This window comes from Xiphophorus couchianus, chromosome 8, assembly GCF_001444195.1.
Source record: "Xiphophorus couchianus chromosome 8, X_couchianus-1.0, whole genome shotgun sequence".
Taxonomy (NCBI): domain Eukaryota; kingdom Metazoa; phylum Chordata; class Actinopteri; order Cyprinodontiformes; family Poeciliidae; genus Xiphophorus; species Xiphophorus couchianus.
Window position 1 is genome coordinate 5261036 of NC_040235.1, and position 24298 is coordinate 5285333.

Genomic DNA, 24298 nt, shown 5'->3' on the forward strand with positions numbered 1-24298 from the left:
AGAGCGATGCCACTTGGAGTGGAATCTGATGCTTCCATATGCACTTATGGCTTACTGAGCCACCAAGCACAGCTCTACTGGATTCATGCCTAATATGATGCTGTTTGGTTGAGAGATAACCAAACCTATCGATCTTGTTGCTGTTCCATTCCCTGACAATGGTTGTTCCAACATTCCACAGTGTGTCATGCAACAGAAAGAGAGGTTACAACTCTCCCATCAACTGGGCAGGGAGTGGCTGGGTAGGTCTTCTGAGCGAGCAAAGAGGCAATATGATCAAAACATGCACAAATTGCAGTATGAGGTTGGAGAAGCTGTTTGGCTCCTGATTAAAGGCACTAAGAGAGTGAGAAACAGAATACGGAGTTTCCTCCCTTCCTACGAAGTTCCCTATTTTGAAACTGGAAAATGACCTTGTTTATTGCATCAAGAAGGGCCCAAGTTCACAAGCTAAAGTGGTTCATCGTGATAAGCTCAAGCCTTATTACATCAGAACCCCGTTGGACAATAGCTGGGTTTTCCAAGACACTCATAGCCCAGCATCAGTTGAGGTGCCTTCACCAGTGGTCAATGCTTCTTCAGATGTGGATCATGATGGGCCTTTAAATCCCTGGGATGGCTTCTCAGAGATGGAGGAATCAACTATGGACCATCCATCTCAGTCTCTGCCTGCCCATTCAGTTTCATATGGAGACAACCAAATTCAGAATGAAGCTTGCCAGTTTCTACCGGAAGGAGTTGACACTGAGGATTCTTTGGAGGAGCAGCGGCCACTGGTCCTTCAAAGAGCAGGACCTCAGCAAAGACCACAAAGGAGATGCAGACACCCTGACCGATTTGGTGGGTCAGCAGCTAGATGTCCACATGCATAAATAAACTCTTTTGTTTTCTTTTATTTATTAGCCTGAATCTGGGTGTAGGCGGATCACTGCCCAGTTCAGGTGGTGGATATTTAAAAAAAATAATAAATAATGTATACAGCATACCTGTTTCAGTTCCTAGTGTAATGCACTACATGCTGTGGATTATTATTAGTATTATTTTTCTTTTAGTTGACTTTGGCTCGTTATTCTACAGGTGTATTGTCTTGTAGCACTGTAGCCTCTGTCCGCATTAGATCATCGATGAAATGTTCTAGTTTAGATTTTGGGGGATTTGTTCTAACCAGTTATGTTTGCTGGAGTAATGTTAAATATGTTTAAACATCATCCAGAGTGGGGGTAGTGTTACAGGCCCAGCCTTTCCCTAGGGGGGGCTGTAGAAAGCGATGGTTAGAATTGGGGAGAAGAAGAAGAGTGGAGTGTGTTAGCTTGACAGATTCGAGCTGTGGAGAGGTTGTTGTTGCTCAACTTGCCAAGAGGAATAAAGTTCTACAAGCTTTCATCTGCCTCCTCCTTGTTTTGCCGCCAGCAGAGCAGAACCTATGTGCTTGTTACCAGCAAACGAGCCGAAATAGACACCAGCCTGTTCTGGACTTACTTAGGTAACAACTGACACATTTTTTTAAAGCCCCTATTAAACTTCACTGTGATTTTTTAGTCTGGAATGTGTGTCTTCCCACTCACGTCTGTATTTTTGCCAGAGATTTTGCTTCTAAGGACGGTGTAGTATCAGGTGGACATTTTCAAAAGACATGGGTTGATAGCAGCTCACCACAGCTGCGTAGTGTCCGTCTCTAAGCAGCCATGAAAACAGCGTCAATTTGTGGGGGGGTCCTATTTAGGTCCCCCAACAACAATTTACCTGACCTTACTATTTCCTGTGTTTTGTTTTGGTCATTATTATTACACTTATTGTTGAGATGTGTGTGATAGGTGTGTCTATCTGACATTTAAATCAATACAGAATAAATCACGTTCTGTATTGACTCAATAAAGGGTGGAGACAACAACCACCTGTCATTTTAGGCTAGCTTAAGCTAATCTGAATATTTACAACTCTTTTGTTGATACACTAACATTACCTTTTGTCTTTCAACCACTTTGAAAAGCTTTTCTTAGTCTATCCAACATATTCATCCTTCCCCTTCTTACGTTTTTTGGTTTGTGCCCTGTAGTTTCTTTCTGCCGCCCCAACTTTAGCTCCTTTATGTCAAGTTTATTACTACAATTCAAATAAAACAAAAAACCAGCATCAGCGCATTCTCGAAGGGACTGTGCCCAAGCTACCTGTATGGGAGGGGAGGGCGGCTGGCAGGAGGGGAGGGGCGCCTAATCAGTGCTGTTCCTCTGTTATTGATCATTTCATACACAAACAGCTATTATTTACATAAAATGCTGACTAGAAAAAAAATCCCCACATCATTTTTTGCTCCTCCTCTAGTGCAGCACCCCTGTGCGTTGCATTCAGTGCATACTCACTTTTTGCACCACTGTGTGAAATGGTGTGTATGGCGCGTTTTCCAGAACCACAGCATTGATAGCTCAATTCACCTGTCTCAGGACAATGTAGCTTGCCACCGTCAAAGAATGACTGAAGTGTGATGCACATTGGGGTCCTCTGGACTAGATAAGGCACTAGTCAAAGCCATTTACAGTTAATCAAAGTGGAAAGAATACATGTTATTAAAGGCATCCTGGATGATGCTGCATCATGTTTAACAGATATAATCAGGTTGAGTTGGGCCTCCTTGATTAGTTGCCACCATTAAACACTTTCTTCTTCTTAAGGTGAAATAATTAGTCTGGACTGTAGCTCTCTCTGATTGGTTCTCTGTAACATGTTACTGTCATAACTGGACTGGGCAGTCCCTCTCATTCAAAGTGATTTAATCTTATTTCACATGGAACCAGTTGGACATTCTTTTGTTGTTCCCATCTTGTTATGTTGACTTATCTGAAAGTCTTCCTCAGTTCTAATGATGAAGAGTTTCAGTTATATTCAGCTGTAGTTGGAACAATCACGTGTACTTTACCAGTGACTTGGGGCTGTTTCATTAAATGAGTTTCAAGGTGCGGCATTTTCTTCTTGAATATATAATTGGATTCAAAACATCTCATTTGAGTTTCAGACAACATTGGAGAACTGGACAAATTAATGACGAGTTTAGAAACTCTGGTCTGAATGCTTCACTACACCTACACTGTTTGCACAATTACTAGGCAAGTTTTATTTTTGACCATATCATTTTTATGCACATTTTCAACTCCTTGCAGTATACATGGAATGTTTATTGAATTTCAGCTGACGTGTATTTGTTTAATGAGGAAGGATGGGGCATAAAGTAGATCAACACCCTATATCAATGTTTCTCAATTCCGATCCTAAAGCCCCCCCACCTTGCATGTTTTGGCCGTTTTCCTTTCTGTCACATGTAACCCAGGTTAATATAGCCTCATTAAAAATAAGCCTTTCCATAGAAACTAGCTATAAAATGCATAAATAGGAAATAAATAGAGAATAAATAGGTCCTAAAATAGTTAAAAATATAAAAAGTAATAATTACAAACATTAAGAATGCTGTATTTCATGTTATGATATTTTATTTGGTTAAAAATTTGTATAAAACAGAGTATTATTTTGTCAGCAGCTAAAACCGTCAAGTTGAGTAAAATCTCTTATTCTGAAGGGTCACATTGATGTGTAGCCCATGTGACTTGCTCCAGCCAACCGGGTTGCTATGTTCTCTGGCGCTGGAAGAAGAAGCAGAAAGAGCGAAGAAGGAGGAGAGAGAATGCAGAAGCAAAGAGTTGCGCTGTGAAAGAGAGAGAGATAAGAGAAAATAGACGATTAAAAAGTCTACCTGCTGACTGGAAACCTTTTCCATTCTTCGGAGGAGGAGCTTTCCGCTTTTTTTTACTGACTGCGTTCGGAGTGTTATATGTTACAGAACTGGACTTGGTGAGTTAAAAAGTGCATTTTATTTTCTGTGAAGGATGTATTTGTAAGACAATTTTATTTCATTGAAACGGAAATCTAAAGTAGCACATTTATGTTGTTTTATGTTCAAAAACCGTGGAAGTAGCGGATGAGCTGGTGTGGGTGAAGCATGTTTTCTCCACACACACGATGTTCAGCCGCCAAATCGGCGAGTATTTTATTTTATTCAGTACAAAGTAAAGCTAAAAGAACTTTTGTTATGCTTTGTTGGTTATTAAACCAGGCCTTTTAAGGTTCTGCTGGAAATTGGACCGGGAAATTCCGAGTCGATTTCTGAGTTGGATTCCGCTAGTGAGAAACAAGATGGCGAGCCGTAACCCAGGAGCTACGCCCTCTGCTGGACATTGCAATTCATCCAAACTGGTATGACCTGCCCATGTTTTCCTGCTGAAATAGCGCTGGATTCAGAGAAACGGGATTAATCCTTCAGGATCATCAGAAAGAAAAGACATTGATTTGAAACACAAGTTATTCGGTCTTTTGCTGGATTGTTTTTGTTGTGTTTTATTGTTTTTTCTTTTCACGAACCACATTCAATATCCATTGTTAGTGTTTAATGTGAAATTGTCTGTTGGTTATAATAGAAACAAGAAATGGTTAAAACAGGAAATTAAAAAACCTTAACTTCTTAAAAGAACTCTAAATAATTAAAATTAGATTTAAAAGATTAAAACAACCAAACTGTAAATTAAATAGATTAACAGTATCAACTTGAACTTACATGGAATTATAACCTAGGTTAAAATAAATAGTATCCTTTAATACCTAACATTTTTAAAATTTCAAGCAGGGATAAATACAATATTCTGAAAGAAACGGGGAAACTATTTTAGATTTAATTTTGTGTCATTGTACGTCAGTTGTTTGTAATATTGTTGTTTTTTTTCTTTAATAATATAGATGATGAAGAGCAAATAATAAGCCGGCAGTTTAAACGTATTTTCTGGTCTGTGGTCATTAATACACCTGCACATTTCTCTACTCCCGTAGCCGAACCTAGCACTGGTCTGATTGTCTGTTCTATAAACTGTAAACACATCGTGAGTGTTACACACACATCTGGATTGAATCTGTGAGTGATTAACAGCTTTCTGTGGTATTTAATGGCTGCAGAAGAGGCCATGCAATCATCTGAATCAGCAGTTCTGAAATAGAACAGCTGATTGAGTTGTTGTATCAGCTCATTCTGAAACAGCTGAAATAGCTGTTTTAGAATGAGCTGAAATCGGCAATTTCAGAACTGCTGAAATAGTTCAAAATAGCTGAACTATTTCAACTGTTCTGAAATATAAAAGCTGATTCAGATTATACTAAAACATGCAGAGCAGGGGGGCCTGAGGACTGGAATTGAGAAGCACTGCCCTGTATCAAAGTGTGCGTAATTGTTCGAAAGCTTCATTTCCTCAAGCAAAATGGGCCAAAAAATAGATTTAACATAGTCTGAAAAGTCCAAAATTGTAAAATGTCTTTCAGAAGAATGCAGCACTCTTGAAATTGCTAAGATATTGGAGCATTATCACAGGACCATCAAATGTTTTGCTGCAAAATAGTTAACAGGGTCGCAAGAAACATGTTGAGAAAAATAGATGTAAATTAACTGCCAAAAATTTGAGAAGAATCAAATGTGAAGCTACCAGGAAGCCATTATCTTCCTGACGCCATCATATTCCAGAACTCCAACCTTTAGCACCCAGAAATACAAGATGTTCAGAACTCAGAGACATAACCAAGGTAAGGAGGGCTGAAACTCGACCACTACTGAACAAGACACATAAGTTGAAACAAGTTGAATCAAGACGGGGCCACAACATATCTGAAGGCAGATTTTTCAAAGGTTTTATGGACTGATGAGATGAGAGTGACTCTTGATGGCCCAGGTTGATGGGCTTGTAGATTGATCAGTAATTGCCACAGAGCTCCACTTCGCATTAGACAATAGCAAGGTGAAGGTGGGATACTAGTATGGGCTGGTATTATTTAACATGAGCTAGTTAGACCCTTTTAGGTTGAAGATTAACTCAAAATCAACCTCCAAATGTACTGCCAGTTTTTAGAAGACCAGTTTTTAATGCAGTGGTGTAGGAAAAAGTTTGCATCTTTCAAGAAAACAATGATTTTTATGCCGGACAATGCTCCATTGCATGCATCAAAGAACTCCACTATGTGTCTAGCCAGTAAAGGCCTTAAAGATGAAGAATAATGAAGAGGTCCCCTTCCTCACCAAACCTAAACCATATTGACAACACCTTCATATCTTCATGTCTGGGTGTTGATGATGCTGATCTGCTGCTTCCTAGCTCCATGTCAGACTATTGGTGGAACACATTTCCACAACCCACCCTGTGAAATACCTGGTAATGCCAGTCTCGTCCATGAGGATGACACTGGCTTTACTGCTCCACAATGCACAAAGGAACCAAGGCAGGCCTGAGTTTACCCTCCAGTTTGAGTTTGTGTTGTCGTAACTGAGACTTAGGTCTGTTGCATGAAAGCTCTTCTTGCTGTGCCTATGCACAAACGAACCAGCAGGACTTGGTTCCCTTGTGGACTGTGAGAGCAGTTCAGCAGGGAAGGATAGCTTCATGAGATCTGGTTGGTGAGATCTGCTGGAACTCAACCAAATTGAGCTGATCTGGACCATCAGAGGACCGGCTGGTTCTTAGTGGGATCAGCAGGAACATTAAATCTTTACTATTACTTGGATCATCTGGTTTATTGCTCACATCCATATAACACTTGACGAACCATTACCTTTTGATCATCTCTGTGTGCACAGATACAACGTGAGTTCACTGGGTTCCAGGGATCTACAGGATCCATTTTAAATCCTCCATATACCATCCAAGAGAGGTTCCCACATGGACACACACCCACATATCTCAGACCTTCTCCATGTCTACATCAACTCAGATCTAGTCATCAGAACCTGATGGGTGTCCCACACTGTCCCACACAGCTCTACACAGTGAAGGCTCTGTCCACACAGTAGAGCTGTGTGGACAGAGCCTTCACTTCCACTGTTCCCAAGCTCCGGGAAACTGTCTCCACCAGCATCAGATCTGCTGACGATGTGGAATTTTTGAAGTACAAGTTCAGCACCAACTAATGAAAATGTCTACTGGGTGATTCTGGTGTTACTGGTCTTCATATTGTAGTTCATCTTCCTCTTTCTAATTTCTTTGTATATTGTTCATGTGATGTTCCATTCAGTTGCTTTCAATTCATTGTGAAACTGTTATTTTCTCTATGAATACTGCTGGATGAATATTTCCTGACTTCCTAATTGTTCCTGGTTCCTCCACAGTGTGGACCAGCAGAGCTCAGAGATTCCCAGTGGTCTGTCTGAACAGCAGCATGAAGCACATCTGGACTCCATATTCATGGTCTGTATATGAACAACAACTACTTTTCCATGGATTCTGTTCACAGTAATCTCCATGCTGCACTTTGTAGACCAAAGGACTGTCAGTCTGTCCAACATGCATCTGTTGTTTGGCTCCATGATGTCAGTCTGTTTCCTTAATCTATTATTCTGTTCCAGCTACTGGAGAACAACATTGTCACTTTTGTGAGGAAAGAGCTAAACAACATCCGGAAGGTTCTGAGTCCAGATTACCCAGAATGCTCAGAGAGTCAGAGAGAGGATGATGAGGTGTTGGAAGGTGATGATGAAGAGCAGACAAGGATCAGCAGAGAAGCAGTGATGAAGATCACACTGAATTTCCTGAGGAAGATGAAGCAGAAGGAGCTGGTTGACTGTCTACAGAGCAGTAAGAGGATTTCTACAAAGATTTAAACTGATGGATAAATCACGTTTTTTGATGTCTGGAGAGATGGGATCACATTTCTTCAAATTATTTTCAGAATATGATTTTAATTCCTTCCTGATGTTTTTTTTTACTTAGAACATCTTGCTGCAGTTTGTCAACATCAACTTAAATCTGTTCTGAAGAAGAAGTTCCAGTCTGTGTTTGAGGGGATTGCTAAAGCAGGAAGTCCAACCCTTCTTAACCAGATCTACACAGAGCTCTACATTACAGAGGGAGGGACTGGAGAGGTTAATGATGAACATGAGGTCAGACAGATTGAAACAGCATCCAGGAAACCAAAAAGACCAGAAACAACAATCAGGAGAGAAGACATCTTTAAAGTCCCACCTGGAAGAGATCAACCCATCAGAACAGTGATGACAAAGGGAGTGGCTGGCATTGGGAAAACAGTCTTAACACAGAAGTTCACTCTGGACTGGGCTGAAGACAAAGCCCACCAGAACATCCAGTTTATATTTCCATTCACCTTCAGAGAGCTGAATTTGCTGAAAGAGAAAATGTTCAGCTTGGTGGAACTTGTTCATCACTTCTTTCCTGAAACCAAAGAAATCTGCAGCTTTGAACACTTCCAGGTTCTGTTCATCTTTGATGGTCTGGATGAGAGTCGACTTCCTCTGGACTTCCACAACAAGGAGATCCTGACTGATGCTACAGAGTCCACCTCAGTGGACGTTCTGCTGACAAACCTCATCAGGGGGAAACTGCTTCCCTCTGCTCTCCTCTGGATAACCACACGACCTGGAGCAGCCAATCAGATCCTTCCTCATTATATGGGCATGGTGACAGAGGTCAGAGGGTTCAATGACCCACAGAAAGAGGAGTACTTCAGGAAGAGATTCAGAGACGAGGAACTGGCCAGCAGGATCATCTTCCACATGAAGACATCACGAAGCCTCCACATCATGTGCCACATCCCAGTCTTCTGCTGGATCACTGCTACAGTTCTGGAGGATGTGTTAGAGACCAGAGAGAGAGGAGAGCTGCCCAGAACCCTGACTGAGATGTATATCCACTTCCTGGTGGTTCAGACCAAACTGAAGAAGGTCAAGTATGATGGAGGAGCTGAAACAGATCCACACTGGAGTCCAGAGAGCAGGAAGATGATCGAGTCTCTGGGAAAACTGGCTTTTGATCAGCTGCAGAAAGGAAACCTGATCTTCTATGCGTCAGACCTGACTGAGTGTGGCATTGATATCAGAGCAGCCTCAGTGTACTCAGGAGTGTTCACAATGATCTTTAAAGAGGAGAGAGGTCTGTACCAGGACAAGGTGTTCTGCTTCGTCCATCTGAGTGTTCAGGAGTTTCTGGCTGCACTTTATGTTCATCTGGCCTTCATAAACTCTGGTGTCAACCTGATGAAAGAAAATACACTATCATTTCTCTCTACATTTTTTAACAGGTCAAATATAAATCATCTCCATCAGAGAGCTGTTGACCAGGCCTTACAAAGTCCAAATGGACACCTGGACTTGTTCCTCCGCTTCCTCCTGGGATTTTCTTGCCAGACCAATCAGAGACTCCTACAAGGTCTGCTGACACAGACAGAAAGTAGATCACAGACCAATCAGGATACAGTTAAGTACATCAAGGAGAAGATAAGTGAGAATGGGTCTGCAGAGAAAAGCATCAATCTGTTCCACTGTCTGAATGAACTGAATGATCGTTCTCTAGTGGAGGAGATCCAACAGTCTCTGAGTTCAGGAAGGCTCTCCACAGATAAAATGTCTCCTGCTCATTGGTCAGCTCTGGGTTTCATCTTAGTGTCATCAGGAAAAGATCTGGATGTGTTTGACCTGAAGAAATACTCTGCTTCAGAGGAGGTTCTTCTGAGGCTGCTACCAGTGGTTAAAGCCTCCAACAAAGCTCTGTAAGGACACAGATTGTTACTGCATTTATTCTTAATAGATAGAAATTTTCTAATCATGAGGTAAATATTCATGCTTCAATTTATATATTGGAGCATTGTCTCTTCAAAGTGTCCCATTGGGGGTATGTGCAAAAAAAGAAACAGACTTCCTTCAGCAGCTGAACATAATGTTACATATTCAGACAACAAAACTCCTCCACTTTATGTTAAAATTGAAATTGGATTAATATAGTTAATTATGGAATTTTATAATTCTCTTTCCAACCTCCTTGTTACCTGCAGTTATGTCCTTTAAGGCTAGAGGTCCAACTGTAGAATGAAGCAGTTCACAACAAATACAAAGGCTGTGTAAAATATCTGTCCAATAAAAACATTGTTGATTTGAAAGAACATACATTTTGAGGATTTCTTAATGATTTTCTCTCTGTCTCCTCAGACTGAGTGACTGTAACCTCTCAGAGAAAAGCTGTGAAGCTCTGTCCTTAGTTCTCAGCTCCCAGTCCTCCAGTCTCAAAGAACTGGACCTGAGTAACAACAACCTGCAGGATTCAGGAATGAAGCTTCTCTCTGCTGGACTGAAGAGTCCAAACTGCAACCTAGAAACTCTCAGGTAACACGTTCTCAATCTTAATGATTTATATCCACTAGCTGCTAGTAGAGATTGCCAAAAGTATTTGACCACCCATCCAAATGATCAGAATCGGGTGTTCCAATAACTTCCATGGCCACAGGTGTATGAAAGTAAGCAGCTAGGCATGTAGACTGTTTTTACAAACATTTGTGAAAGAATGGATTCCTCTCAGGAACTCAGTGAATTTCAGAGTGGGACTGTGATAGGATCTGCAACAACTGGGGCTTTTTTCATGTCCTGGACTGCTGAGAACCTATAAATATGTAGAAATTGAATATTTGGGAAGTTTCATAACTTAAACTTAAGGCTGAGCACAAGAGTTTTCTAGAAACATTTTCAGATTTAATTTTGTGTTGTGTTTTATTTTATTGCGTTTTATTTTGTGGATAAGGGGGTCGGGTGCAATGTGAGATTGGTGGCAGTCCAGGGAGGGGGCCCTGGCAGTCCGTTCCTCAGTTGCAGAAGCTGGCTCTTGGGATGTGGAATGCCACCTCTTTGGTTGGGAAGGAGCCAGAGCTAGTGTGTGAGGTTGAGAGGTTCCGGCTAGAATTTGTTGGCCTCGCCTCGATGCATGGCTTTTTGTTCTGGAACCAGTCTCCTTGAGAGGGTCTGGACATTCTTCCACTCTGGAGTTGCCCATGGTGAGCGGCGTCGGGCAGCAGTTGTGTTACGTCCAACAAGGGTACAACATATTTGAGGACACGTAGGCAAAACTGAGGGTTCAAAAAATTATTTTATTTTAAATGTCTCTTGAATTTTTTTTGGTTCAGCAGCTTTACTTCTCTGTGGAGGAAAGAGAGAGAATTAAACGTCCTCCGGTCCCCGTGTCCTAAAACAAAGAAAGGAACAAACAAAAATCCCAAAAGTATTAACAGAAAGGTGGACCTGGTGAGCCGATCAAAAAGAACAAAACGGTACAGCAGGGGGCCAATCCTATGCAGGGCCGTCAAAGCCCCTACTAGTACTGGACTATGGCAAAAAAGAATCTACTGCAAAGAAAGAACAACCGGTCCCACCAGGCCAAAATCACAATGAAAAATGGCAAACAAACAAAGGCTAACAAAAATACCACATGGCAGGCTGGGGACGTGCGCGCACTGCGTCAGGACGCATCCTCATTGGTGACGGTGGTGGAGCAAGCGGAAGGGCGGTAGGGCCGACTCCAAAAATGTTGAAACCCAGCCTATTTATAGGCGGTCCAACAAAGCCACAAATTAACAAGACCAATTACATTACACAAAGGAATTATCCAAACTCCAAAGCATATTAAACAAAAGTCATTCAACTAAAGTCAGTACAAAACAATCTAGAAAGAAAAAAATAAGCAAAAATAATTATAATGTGCCCCAAGAACATAACAAGTGGGCATACTTGTTGCTCCCCATATCGGCCCCTGTACATTGGGGTTTACCTCAGTGAACGAGAGGGTAGCCTCCCTCCTCCTTCGGGTGGGGGGACGGGTTCTGACTGTTGTTTGTGCTTATGGGCCGAACGACAGTTCAGATTACCCACCCTTTTTGGAGTCCTTAGAGGGGGTACTGGAGAGTGCTCCTCCTGGGGACTCCCTTGTTCTGCTGGGGGAAAGTGAGACCTTGAGGGGCGTGGTTGGGAGGAATGGCTCCCCCAATCTGAACTTGAGCGGTGTTCTGTTGTTGGAATTCAGTGCTCGTCACGGATTGTCCATAAAGAACACCATGTTCAGGCATAATGGTGTCCATATGTGCACTTGGCACCAGGACACCCTAGTTTGACGATCAACTTTGTCATGGTTTCATCGGATCTGCTGCCGTATGTCGTGGACACTCAGGTGAAGAGGTGCAGAGCTGTCCACTGACCAATACATGTTGGTGAGTTGGCCATGGTAGTGAGGGAGGATGCCGGTCAGACCTGGCAGGCCCAAATGTGTTGTGGGGGTCTGCTGGGAACGTCTGGCGGAATCCCCTGTGAGACGGAGCTTTAACTCCCATCTCCAGCAGAACTTTGAACAAATTCTGGGTGAGGTGGGAGACATTGAGTCTGAGTGGACCATGTTCTGTCAAGGCAGCTTATCGGAGCTGTGGCTGCAAGGTTGTCGGTGCCTGTTGTGGCGGCAACCTTCGAACCCGTTGATGGACACCTTCGGTGAGAGATGCTGTCAGGCTGAAGAATGACTCCTATCGGGCCTTTTTGGCCTGTGGGACTCCGGAAGCAGCTGATGGGTACAGGTGGGCGAAGCAGCATGCAGCTCAGGTGGTTGCTGAGGCAAAAACTAGGGTGTGGAAAGAGGTTGGAGAGGCCATGGAGAAAGACTTCTGCACAGCTTCGAGGCGATTTTCGTCCACCATCCGGCGTCTCAGGAGGGGGAAGCAGTACAGCACCAACACTGTTTATAGTGGGGATGGTGTGCTGCTGACCTCAACTCGGGATGTTGTGGGCAGAATACTTCGAAGACCTCTTCAATCCCACCAACATGCCTTTCATTGAGGAAGCTGAGCCTGGGGACTCTGGATTGGGCTCTCCAATCTCTGGGGACGAGGTCGCCAAGGTGGTTATAAAGCTCCTCGATGGCAGGTCCCCCGGATAAGATCCGCCTTGAGTTTCTTAAAGCTCTGGATATTGTAGGGTTGTGTTGGCTGACGCGACTCTGCAATATTGCAATTTTGTAATATTGCAATATTGAGGTGGCTTGGGCATCTGGTCAGGATGCCTTCTGGACGCCACCTTGGTGAGGTGTTCTGGGCATGTCCCACCGGGAGGAGGCCCCAGGAAAAACCCAGGATATGCTGACGGGACTATGTTTCTCAACTGGACTGGGAATGCCTTGAGATTCCCCCGAAGGAGCTGGAACAAGTGGCTGGGGAGAGGGAATTTTGGGCCTCCCTTCTGAAGCTGCTACCCCTGCGACCTGACGCCGGACAAAGCCGAAGAAAATGGATGGATGGATAGATTTTGTGGTTTCAAATCCTATACTTTGAAAATGATGAGAAAAAAAAGCATAATTTATTTTGTATTACTATCAGCTTTAATAGCCCCTCTGCTCTCGGCTCGCATACAGAGCTGTCAGCTGGTGGTAACTACCCCCCAACCCACCTGATATTTACATCCATGTCCATACAGGCCAGCCTGTGTCCAGTTTGAGTGAAAAGAGGAGCATGCAATCTGGGTTCAGAGATCAAGCAGTGGCAGCACGAGGCAACATGTAGAGGTACCAGCTGTGTGATTGGTCAACTCTCATGGTTTTAAATGCATCAATTATAAACCTATCTATAAAAATAAATTTGATACACCATGCCAGTGAAACACTCAGAGAAGCAAAGACTTTAGCAATCCATCTTTGTAAAAAAAAAAAGAGCATTATTGCGGATCCTTCCTCCCAGCAGTTGTTAGACATTCTAACCAGAACTGCTCCCAAAAAACTCATTAATTGTGTATATCCTGGATGTTACATGCAGTCTTTTTAAGTGTTTTTTAAATAGTCTATTGCTGTTTCAACATACAAATATACACATCTTACATATGATAATAAATTGCCCTACTCAGCGGACTTTTTTAAGACTGATAATGTCGTTTTTAGTAAATGTACAGCATTATTATTCCTCTGTTGTTAATGTCTCCAATTATTCTTTGTTTTTACCTTTTCTTGAATATCCGATTCTTCCATTTACCTTAAACTTCGTGCTGGTAAACCTGAACTACCTGATGTGGAAAAATGAAGGATGTTTATATTCTGAACCATTCTATAAGTGACAAATGTTGATTTTTATTACTCATGTAACTGAATTAAAGTGTTATTACTATTTCATGTTATTGACGGGTTAATTTATTGACTTTTTTCCTCTTCTGAAAATAACCAGTTCAAACCTTGGGCTCTACCTCAATGTTCTCATATTCTCATCATGTGATGAATTGTGTGTCTGCAGCTTATCAGGCTGTTTGGTCTCAGAGGAAGGCTGTGCTTCTCTGGCCTCAGCTCTGACCTCCAACCCCTCCCATCTGAAAGAGTTGGACCTGAGCTACAATCATCCAGGAGACTCAGGAGTGAAGCTGCTGTCGGCTGGACTGAAGGATCCACACTGGAGACTGGAAGCTCTCAGGTATGGAGGAACCTGCTGCAGGACCAGAGAAGGTCTGATAGAGGAGGAAGAGGGAGAAATGTCTTTAGTCAGTCTGCTGGGAAATATTTAGTTTGAAGCTTAATAGTTTGATAATTAAATATCTAGTTTACAACCATGGCATTTATAAATTAATGGATAAAATTTTAACCTCATTTTGTGTCTTATGGCAAGCTAAATAACTCAAGCTATTTCTGTTCATTTTTGACTGTGTAACTTTGCAAACAGCCGCCCATTTAAACTATAGGAATCTTTCACAAAGTGCTGAATAAGCCTGGGAAACCGACCCATCTACTGGAACCACAATGACATGGTAGTCAGAGCAGCAGGGGGCCAAATATAGCTCCATGTGGAACCAAGAGGTTGGAGAGAGAAAATCAGTTTGAAACTGTTTCCTATCAGAGTTCAGTTTGTCTCTCTGTCTTCACAAACCAGGAGCATCATGGGCTGGGCGGGGCTTCCACTGATGGATCTACTGAGAAAATACAAGAAACTGATTGGCTGATGGACAAGAAGTTAAATATATGAAGATAAATGACATAATAAAGCAGATATTATTGGTACTGAAGACATGACAAAATGTTGCAGTGACAGGAAAAAAGGAACAGAAGGATGAGCAACATCTAGAAAAGATTATCTATATTCAGAGAAACAAGTAGAGGAACTAATAAAGAATATGTAGCAATAGAGACAATAATAAATTAGATGAAATTAACAATGAAAGTTAGATTATCCATCCATCCATCCATTTTCTTCTGCTTACCTGGGGACGGGTCGCGGGGGTATCAGCTTCAGAAGGGAGGCCACTTGTTCCAGCTCATCCGGGGGAATCCCGAGGCGTTCCCAGGCCAGCCAAGAGACATAGTCCCTCCAGCGTGTCCTGGGTCTTTCCCGGGGCCTCCTCCTGGTGGGACGTGCCCGGAACACCTCACCAGGGAGGCGTCCAGGAGGCATCCCGACCAGATGCCCGAGCCACCTCAACTGGCTCCTCTCGATGTGAAGGAGCAGCGGCTCTACTCTGAGTCCCTCCCGGATGACTGAGCTTCTCACCCTATCTCTAAGGGAGAGCCCAGCCACCCTACAGAGAAAACCCATTTCGGCCGCTTGTATCCGTGATCTCGTTCTTTCGGTCATGACCCAAAGCTCATGATCATAGATGAGGGTGGGAACGTAGATCGACCGGTAAATCGAGAGCTTCGCTTTTTGGCTCAGCTCTCTCTTCACCACGACGGACCGGTACATAGCCCGTTTGACGGCAGACACTGCGCCAATCCGCCTGTCGATCTCCCGCTCCCTTCTTCCCTCATTTGTGAACAAGATCCCGAGATACTTAAACTCCTCCACTTGGGGCAGGACACCCCCCCTGACCCGGAGAAGGCACTCTACCCTTTTCCGGCTCAAGACCATGGCCTCGAATTTGGAGGCACTGATCCCCATCCCGGCCGCTTCACACTCGGCTGCGAACCGCTCCAGCGAGAGCTTCAGATCATGACCTGATGAAACCAAAAAGACCACATCGTCCGCAAAAAGCAGAGATGAGATCCTAAGGCCACCAAATCGGATCCCCTCAACACCTTGGCTGCGCCTAGAAATTCTGTCCATGAAAGTGATGAACAGAATCTGTGACAAAGGGCAGCCCTAGCAGAGTCCAACTCTCACCGGAAACGAGCCCGTCTTACTACCGGCAATGCGAACCAGACTCTGACACCGGTCATACAGGGACCTGACAGCCCGTATCAAAGGGCCCGGTACCCCATACTCCCGGAGAACCCCCCACAGGGCTCCCCGAGGGACACGGTCGAACGCCTTCTGCAAGTCCACAAAACACAAATAGACTGGTTGGGTGAACTCCCATGCACCCTCCAGGACCCTGCCGAGGGTGTAGAGCTGGTCCAGTGTTCCACGACCAGGATGAAAACCACACTGCTCTTCCTGAATCCGTGGTTCGACTATGCGATGGACCCTCCTCTCCAGGACCCCTGAATAGACCTTGCCAGGGAGGCTTAAGAGTGTGACCCCTCTATAATTGGAGCACACCCTCTGGTCCCCCTTTTTGAACAGGGGGACCACCACCCCAGTCTGCCAATCCAGGGGAACTGTCCCCGATGTCCATGCGATATTGCAGAGTCGCGTCAGCCAACACAACCCTACAACATCCAGAGCCTCAAGGAACTCCGGGTGGATCTCATCCACCCCCGGGGCCTTGCCACCGAGGAGCTTTTTAACCACCTTGGCAACCTCATCCCCAGAGATTGTCCCGGGGCTCAGCTTCCTCAATGGATGGCATGTTGGTGGGATTGAGGAGGTCTTCAAAGTACTCTGCCCACCGGCCCACAACGTCCCGAGTTGAGGTCAGCAGCACACCATCCCCACTATAAACAGTGTTGGTGTTGTACTGCTTCCCCCCCGAGACGCCGGATGGTGGACCAGAATCGCCTCGAAGCCATACGGAAGTCTTTCTCCATGGCTGGTCTTTCTCCAGTTCGCCCGCTGGTACCCATCAGCTGCTTCCGGAGTCCCACAGGCCAAAAAGGCCCGGAAGGACTCCTTCTTCAGCCTGACGGCATCCCTCACCGAAGGTGTCCACCAACGGGTTCGAGGGTTGCCGCCGCGACAGGCACCGACAACCTTGCGGCCACAGCTCCGATCGGCCACCTCGACAATGGAGGCACGGAACATGGTCCACTCAGACTCCATGTCCCCCACCTCCCCCGGGACGTGTTCGAAGTTTTGCCGGAGATGGGAGTTAAAGCTCCGTCTCACAGGGGATTCTGCCAGACGTTCCCAGCAGACCCTCACAACACGTTTGGGCCTGCCAGGTCTGACCAGCTTCCTCCCCCACCACCGGAGCCAACTCACCACAAGGTAGTGGTCAGTGGACAGCTCCGCACCTTTCTTCACCAGAGTGTCCAAGACATACGGCCGCAGATCCGATGAAACGATGACCAAGTCGATCATCGAACTGCGGTCTAGGGTGTCCTGGTGCCAAGTGCACATATGGACACCCTTATGCTTGAACATGGTGTTCGTTATGGACAATCCATGACGAGCACAGAAGTCCAACAACAGAACACCGCTCGAGTTCAGATCGGGGGGGCCGTTCCTCCCAACCACGCCCCTCCAGGTCTCACTGTCATTGCCCACATGAGCATTGAAGTCCCCCAGCAGAACAAGGGAGTCTCCAGGAGGAGCACTCTCCAGTACCCCCTCTAAGGACTCCAAGAAGGGTGGGTAATCTGAACTGTCGTTCGGCCCGTACGCACAAACGACAGTCAGGACCCATCTCCCCACCCGTAGGCGGAGGGAGGCTACCCTCTCGTTCACCGGGGTAAACCCCAACGTACAGGTGCCGAGATGGGGAGCAATAAGTATGTCCACTCCTGCCCGACGCCTCTCCCCTTGGGCAACTCCAGAGTGGAAGTATGTCCAGCCCCTCTCAAGAAGGCTGGTTCCAGAACCAGAGCCATGCGTCGAGGTGAGACCGACTATTTCTAGCCGGAACCTCTCGACCTCACGCACTAGCTCCGGCTCCTTCCCCACCAGAGAGGTGACATTCCACGTCCCAAGAGCCAGCTTCTGCAACCAAAGATCGGACCGCCAGGGTCCCCTCCCTCGGCCGCCACCCATCACACAATGCACCCGACCCCTTTAGCCCCTCCCACGGGTGGAGGGCCCATGGGATGGGGGGCCCATGTTTCCTTTTCGGGCTGAGCCCGGCAGGGCTCCATGGGTAAAAGCCCGGCCACCAGGCGCTCGCCATTGTGCCCCGCCTCCAGGCCTGGCTCCAGAGTGGGGCCCCGGTGACCCGCGTCCGGGTGAGGGAACACAAAGTCCAATGGTGCCGTTCATCTTTGGGGTCTTCGGGCTGCACTTGTCTGGTCCCTCACCTAGGACCTGTCTGCCTTGGGTGACCCTACCCGGGGCATAAAGCCCCAGACAGCATAGCTCCTAGGATCATTGGGGCACTCAAACCCCTCCACCACGATAAGGTGGCAGCCCAAGGAGAGGGGTTGCCCTCTCCTTGGGTAGCCCCCTCTCCTTGGGCTAAGGAGATCTAAAGTTAATAGATCTCCTAAAGTAATCTAAAGTTAGATTAGACTCAGCTAATCCAGATTAAAGCTGTAGATCATATATGTCAAAGTCAAGGGCCGCTGGTCGGACAGCCCACAAACTAATTATCTATGGCCCCATGGATGATATTCAATTACGTTTTTCATGCACCAGCTCTACATTCCCCACGATGCAACAGTAGCCCGCAAAGTCACAGCACTGCGCACAAGCACTCTCTGCTCTGACTCAGCAGTCAGATCAGAGATCAACTTTGAGTTACCCCCTCCTCAACAATTATAATACGTAAGGTGGACGCTGAGAACAGGGGGTTTTCAGAGTACATGTTCACGGAGGTAAAAGGCAAACCTGTGTGTCTTCTGTGCGGAGAATGTTTGGCTATAATGTAAGAAAATAATCTAAGAAGGCACTATCAAACTTCTCAGAAACACACAGAAGAAGACAAGAACATGGACACCGAACAAATGGTATAGAACGTGTTAGAATTAAAATGAGGCCTTAAGTCCAGGCAGGCTATGTTCACATATGCTAAATCACAAAGCGAGGCTGCTGTCAAGGCTAGCTTTTTCGAGGCAAAAGAGGTTGCAAAATCAGCCCGGCCCTTTACAGAAGGAGAGTTTATTAAAAACTGTATGCTTAAAGTTTGTGACGCAGTGTGCCCAGACAAAAGACAACTATTCTCAATTGTGAGTTTGAGCAGAAACACCATTGATGAATGTGTAGACCAGCTTTCCACCAATATACAAGAACTTTTGAGAAAGGGAAAAGATTTCATCGCATATTCTCTTGGTGTGGAATAGAGTAGTGGTCCCCAACCTTTTTAGTGCCGTGGACTAAAATATCTCAATATTTCAAATTTCCTGTGGACCGCGGGGTAAGGGGGAGGACCAAAGACAATGCTGTCGCTGCTGTTTCTAACTCATTCTGCTGCTTGTGGGCTCAATGTTGGCGCACAAGACATAACCGAGAGAATCCGGTTAAAGTACTTTCAAAATAAAAGATCCTCCAGACTCAATACCTAAAATGGAAATATTTAATTATTTGTAGCGCAGCCCGGTACCAATTGGTCCACGGACCGGTACCGGTCCGCGGCCCTGGGGTTGAGGACCACTGGATTAGAGCATGGGGACATCTGACATTGCCCAGCTGTCAATTTTCGTCCGTGGAGTAGACTCCAGCCTGAGCATAAAAGAAGAATTTTTGGCATTATGTCCTATGTATGGCACAACCACAAGACAGGATCTGTACGAAGAGGTGTCCAGATGTGTAAATGAAATGGGGCTGCCTTGGGATAAACGTTTGGGAATAACCACAGACATGGCACCCGCAATGTGTGGGCACAGGAGTGGATTGGTGGCAAAGATGCGTGAGGAAAATGTCACAGATGAGCTGAAAGCTTATCACTGCATCATACACCAAGAGTGTGGTAAAGGCTTAAAAATGGAACATGTAATGAGCACCATAAAGTGAGCAGTTAACATCATCAGCGCAAAAGGTTTAAATCACTGCCAGATGAAAGCATTTCTGGGCAAGTTAGATACAGGGTATGGTGACTTACCGTATCACACAGAGGTGCAATGGTTAAGCCAGGGAAAGGTGCTGCAAAGATGTTTTGAGCTGCGTGAGGAGATCTGTTTGTTCATGGAAAGCAACGTGAAAGTCACAACACAGCAGTAACGTATTTTTCAGTTTTTAATTCAGTTACATTTTTACATTTGTTTGTACAAGACATGATTTTTGTTTGAAGGAAGTATTGTTTTGTCTGTATGCCATAGATTTTTGTGTTTTATTTTATTTTATTGCATTTTATTTATTCATATTTATTTTTCAGTTGAATTGACTCAGGGAAAATGGCAGATAAGAGCCATGAGAAAGAATTCAACTAATTTGATTTTTTAAATTATTTTCTTATTTTACTATTTGAAAGCAGTGATGGTAGGATCATAGAGCAGCACAATAATGCATTTTCAGTTTATAAAGCATGCACTTTTATTTATGTATTTATCTTTATCTTGATATTAAGAAACATTTAGTTTTTTAAAACAATAAATTTTTTTACTGTTTGCCTATTGAAAATGTTTTCCTATGAGGTTACTGACAGAGCCATAATAAAATATTGCTTTATTAATTTAATTATTACATAATATACACTGTGTTAGGTCTTGGTTCAATAGGCTATGTGCAATCATTTCAATATGTTTTAATAAAAATTCAGCCAGTCTGGCCCTCGGCTTGTAGCAAATTTGGTTTTTTGGCCATTGGTGTATTTGACTTTGACATCTCTGGTGTAGATAATCAGTAATATGTGGTGACTATAATAAACATGGAATATTATGGAATGGAAACAAATCAGTAAATGGAGAAACAGCAGAAGAATATTTAGAGGGTAAGAACTGATGATGTTTGGATGGCTTAAAAAACAACAACAGATGTTGATCCAGGAAATGGATCAGTCCTTGATTTAACTCTAGTGTCCAGGAAGATTTCAGCTGATTGTGAAATGAGATTATTAGACGCCTCATCTGGAGGCTGAGATCATTACCCAGTTTTCTGGAATATTCTCCTGACTAAGAACGGCTCACAAGGAAAATTAAAGAGTGGGATGGGTTTAATAGAGTTTAATAGGGACTTTGACTAAATTAATAAAAGAGACATTCAGTTAGATTTCCATGATGATCTACTGATGACAGAAAGGACTTTAAAACAATATTTGATGGAGCTCCAGACCAATCAGCCCCAAGAAGCAAAGATGAGAAGAAAAGTAACTCAATGTTGGTCAGATGGATCAGAAATCTAAACTGTCACAGAGAGTAAACACAATAAAAACATGATTTATCTGCAGCTTTGTTCATTAAATGGCTCATTACTGATGTATTACAATTAAATATGATCGGTACACTTAATGATATTGTATTAGCCATTAGGTAATACATTCAGCAAATACTTTTACTTTGAATATTTGTATTATTTTTAAACATTTATTCAAGTAAAAATGTTAATGTGGTTCTTTTACTAGAGAACATTTTTGTCTGTTTATTTGTACTTTTACTTCAGTACATTGTTTGAGTTCTTTCTCCACCTCTGGTGAGCAGCCAGTAGGTGGCGCTAGAGTCAGGAGGAGGCAGCCTGGAGAAAAGGCTGTTCCTCCATGATCTGTTTCCAAGCAGTCAGAGTGTAGAAGTTGAGAGCTGGAGAAGTTTCCTCCTGTTGCTGCAGCAGCAGAGATGTTCTGCTTCATGGACTAAATCAGGTTGGAAAGAGGAGAGATCTTTACTGAGCTGCTGGATAAAAGCTTCTGAAACATTTCAACTCTTTCTGGAAACTAATGAGACATAAAAACAATGGATGTTTTTACCATCCAGACCTTTAGAACCAGTTCAGGTCAATAATTCAGTTGTTTCTGTGGAAGATGAACAGATTTGATGTGAAATGATGAAATTCTTCATTTCTATCTGATGTTCCAGCAGATCTGTAGAAAATGGAGCTGCAGCTCTCAGATATTTCAGTCGTCATGTTTTCTATCAATGAATCCACTGATTAAAGCAGGAATCTCATCTCCATGTTCTCCTCCAGAGGTTCCCAAGGTTTGTTCCTGGAAGCTGCTGCTGGTTCCTCCAATTCAGGTTGTTACTGAGGGATTTCCTTTCTCCTCTCTGTTGGAGCTTTTCCTGTGTTTGGAGAAATGAGTTGTGCTGCAGCAGCACCAACTGTCCTTCCTACATCCACTGCAGTTTGCAATCCAAATGTTGGACTGTTCCTGTCTCAGTGGAGGACAATGTGTGTCTGAGAGACATGTAATGTCCATGTTTGCTGCTGAAAGAGACTGATGGTCTGACCCCCCTCCTCCTTTCAGGGTGGAGCCTGCTGGAGTCCCATTCTTGACACCAGGTCTGAGGAAGTGTAAGTGTGTTTTTCATCTGATTCATGACAACAAAGCAGCTCACATTCAACCATCTTCAAACTGTCACATCACTCATTCAGGAGTCATCATCAAAGTGTCAATAAATGATCAATAACTGCAGCTGGATTGTGTTTGTTCTCTCCATCAGATTCCTGTCAACTCACCATCGACACAAACACAGTGAGCAGAGAACTCAAACTGTCTGAAGACATCAGGAAGGTGACATGTGTGAAGGCGCTTCAGTCATATCCTGATCATCCAGACAGATTTGATATCTGGAATCAGCTGCTATGTAGAACTGGTCTGACTGGTCGCTGTTACTGGGTGGTTGAGTGGAGAGGATTAGTTAATATATCAGTGAGTTACAGAAGAATCAGGAGGAAAGGAGGCAGTACAGACTGTGTGTTTGGATGGAATGATCATTCCTGGAGTCTGATTTGCTCTGATGATGATGGTTACTCTGTCTGGCACAATAACATAGTAACTCGTCTCTCCTCCTCCTTTGTCTCTAACAGAGTAGCAGTGTATGTGGACAGTCCTGCTGGCATTCTGTCCTTCTACAGAGTTTCCTCTGACTCACTGATCCTCCTCCACACCTTCAACACCACATTCACTGAACCTCTGATTCCTGGATTTGGGTTCTGTTCTTATGGTTCCTCAGTTTTTCCCTGCTGAGTTCAGTCTAAAGAGTCTAAAGATTTTCCTCCTGTCAGAGAAACTTTCTCACTGTTGAACAGATAGTTCAGTCTCTACAATCTATTTCTTGGTGAAACAATTCTGATTGAATCCTTGGAAACTTTTTCTTCTTCCCGTCCCATAAAGATGGAAGCTAGAAATATTCCAGGATTATTCCAGGATTTTTATGTTTTCCTGTCTGTTTCCAGTCAAAGCTTCACACTGAATATCAAGTTATTGTTTCTCTTATCTTTTCTTTTATTTATCAGATTTCATTGAAATGTTGATCAGTTTTTCTCAATCACTGAACATTTTCTGTTTCTATTGGCTCCTATTTTTCTCAACATGTCAGATTTGAATATTAAATCTTCCTTTTGTAAATTTGCTGCAGTTTTTCTTCATGTGTTTTAGAGAAATAAACCATTTTTCTTCTGTATTTGTTTCATTTGCTGCTCATTCTGTTCTTTTCTTGGTCAAATTTAAATATTTGCATTAAAAAGATGTTTTTCATCAACTTTGCCTTTCAGAAAGTCCTAATTTAAAGTAAAACATTCCCATCACATGAAGGTCAGAGGTCAATGCTTTGAAGTATAGGATGGGAAAATCTTAATATTTTCTGTTTCGTTCAGAACTTCTACCCGAATCTCCTCTCCCTCCTCCTGTTTTCTGCAGAATAACTCGGCTCAGTCAGAAACAATCAGAACCAGAATTAATCAGTTAGCCGCTCTTAGGAAGTTTTGATTCAGTAACTTAGGGTTGTTTATTTTGATGCAACCTGCATTTAACTTTGAATGAATATTTCCCTCTTTTACTAGACATTATTTGATATATTCAGTGTTGTGAGATTTATTTGACTCATGAATAATTTATGGTCCAGAGAACTTTACTGTTAAATCTTGTTTAACTGTTTGCAGGTTTTTCTCTTGTTTCGTCTCTGGGGACTTTAATCATGCTGATCTGAAATCAGTCCTCCCCAAATTCCATCAACATGTAAAATGCACAACCAGGGGTGATAAAACTCTGGACAAGCTGGACACAAACATCAGACAAGGGCTAAGCCCTTAGCACACCTTGGCCAGTCTGATCACGTGTCCCTGCTACTGATCCCTGCTTACACTCCCCTGTGGAAACGTGTCCCCAGTACAACCTGGACTGTCACCATCTGGCCTGAGGATGCCTCCCACCAACTACAGGACTTCTTCCAGAGAACTGACTGGGAGGTTTTTGCACATCAGGACCTGGACAACTACACCTCAGCAGTCTTGGACTACATCAGGTTCTGCACGGACAATGTCACCAGGAACAGACTCATGAGGATCTATCCGAATAGGAAACCCTGGATGACTAAGGAGGTCT

General features: G+C 43.8%; 1 protein-coding gene across 1 annotated transcript; it reads left to right on the plus strand.

Annotated features, from left to right (window-relative positions):
* The first annotated feature begins 708 nt into the window (after positions 1-708).
* On the plus strand, positions 709-23071 carry LOC114149903 (NLR family CARD domain-containing protein 3-like). Its single transcript, XM_028026013.1, has 8 exons — positions 709-840; positions 7155-7262; positions 7421-7649; positions 7785-9576; positions 10013-10186; positions 14107-14280; positions 22220-22266; positions 22416-23071. The coding sequence occupies exons 1-8, from the start codon at positions 709-711 to the stop codon at positions 22940-22942; spliced, it is 3183 nt and encodes a 1060-aa protein (XP_027881814.1). The 3' UTR covers positions 22943-23071.
* The last annotated feature ends 1227 nt before the right edge of the window (positions 23072-24298 follow it).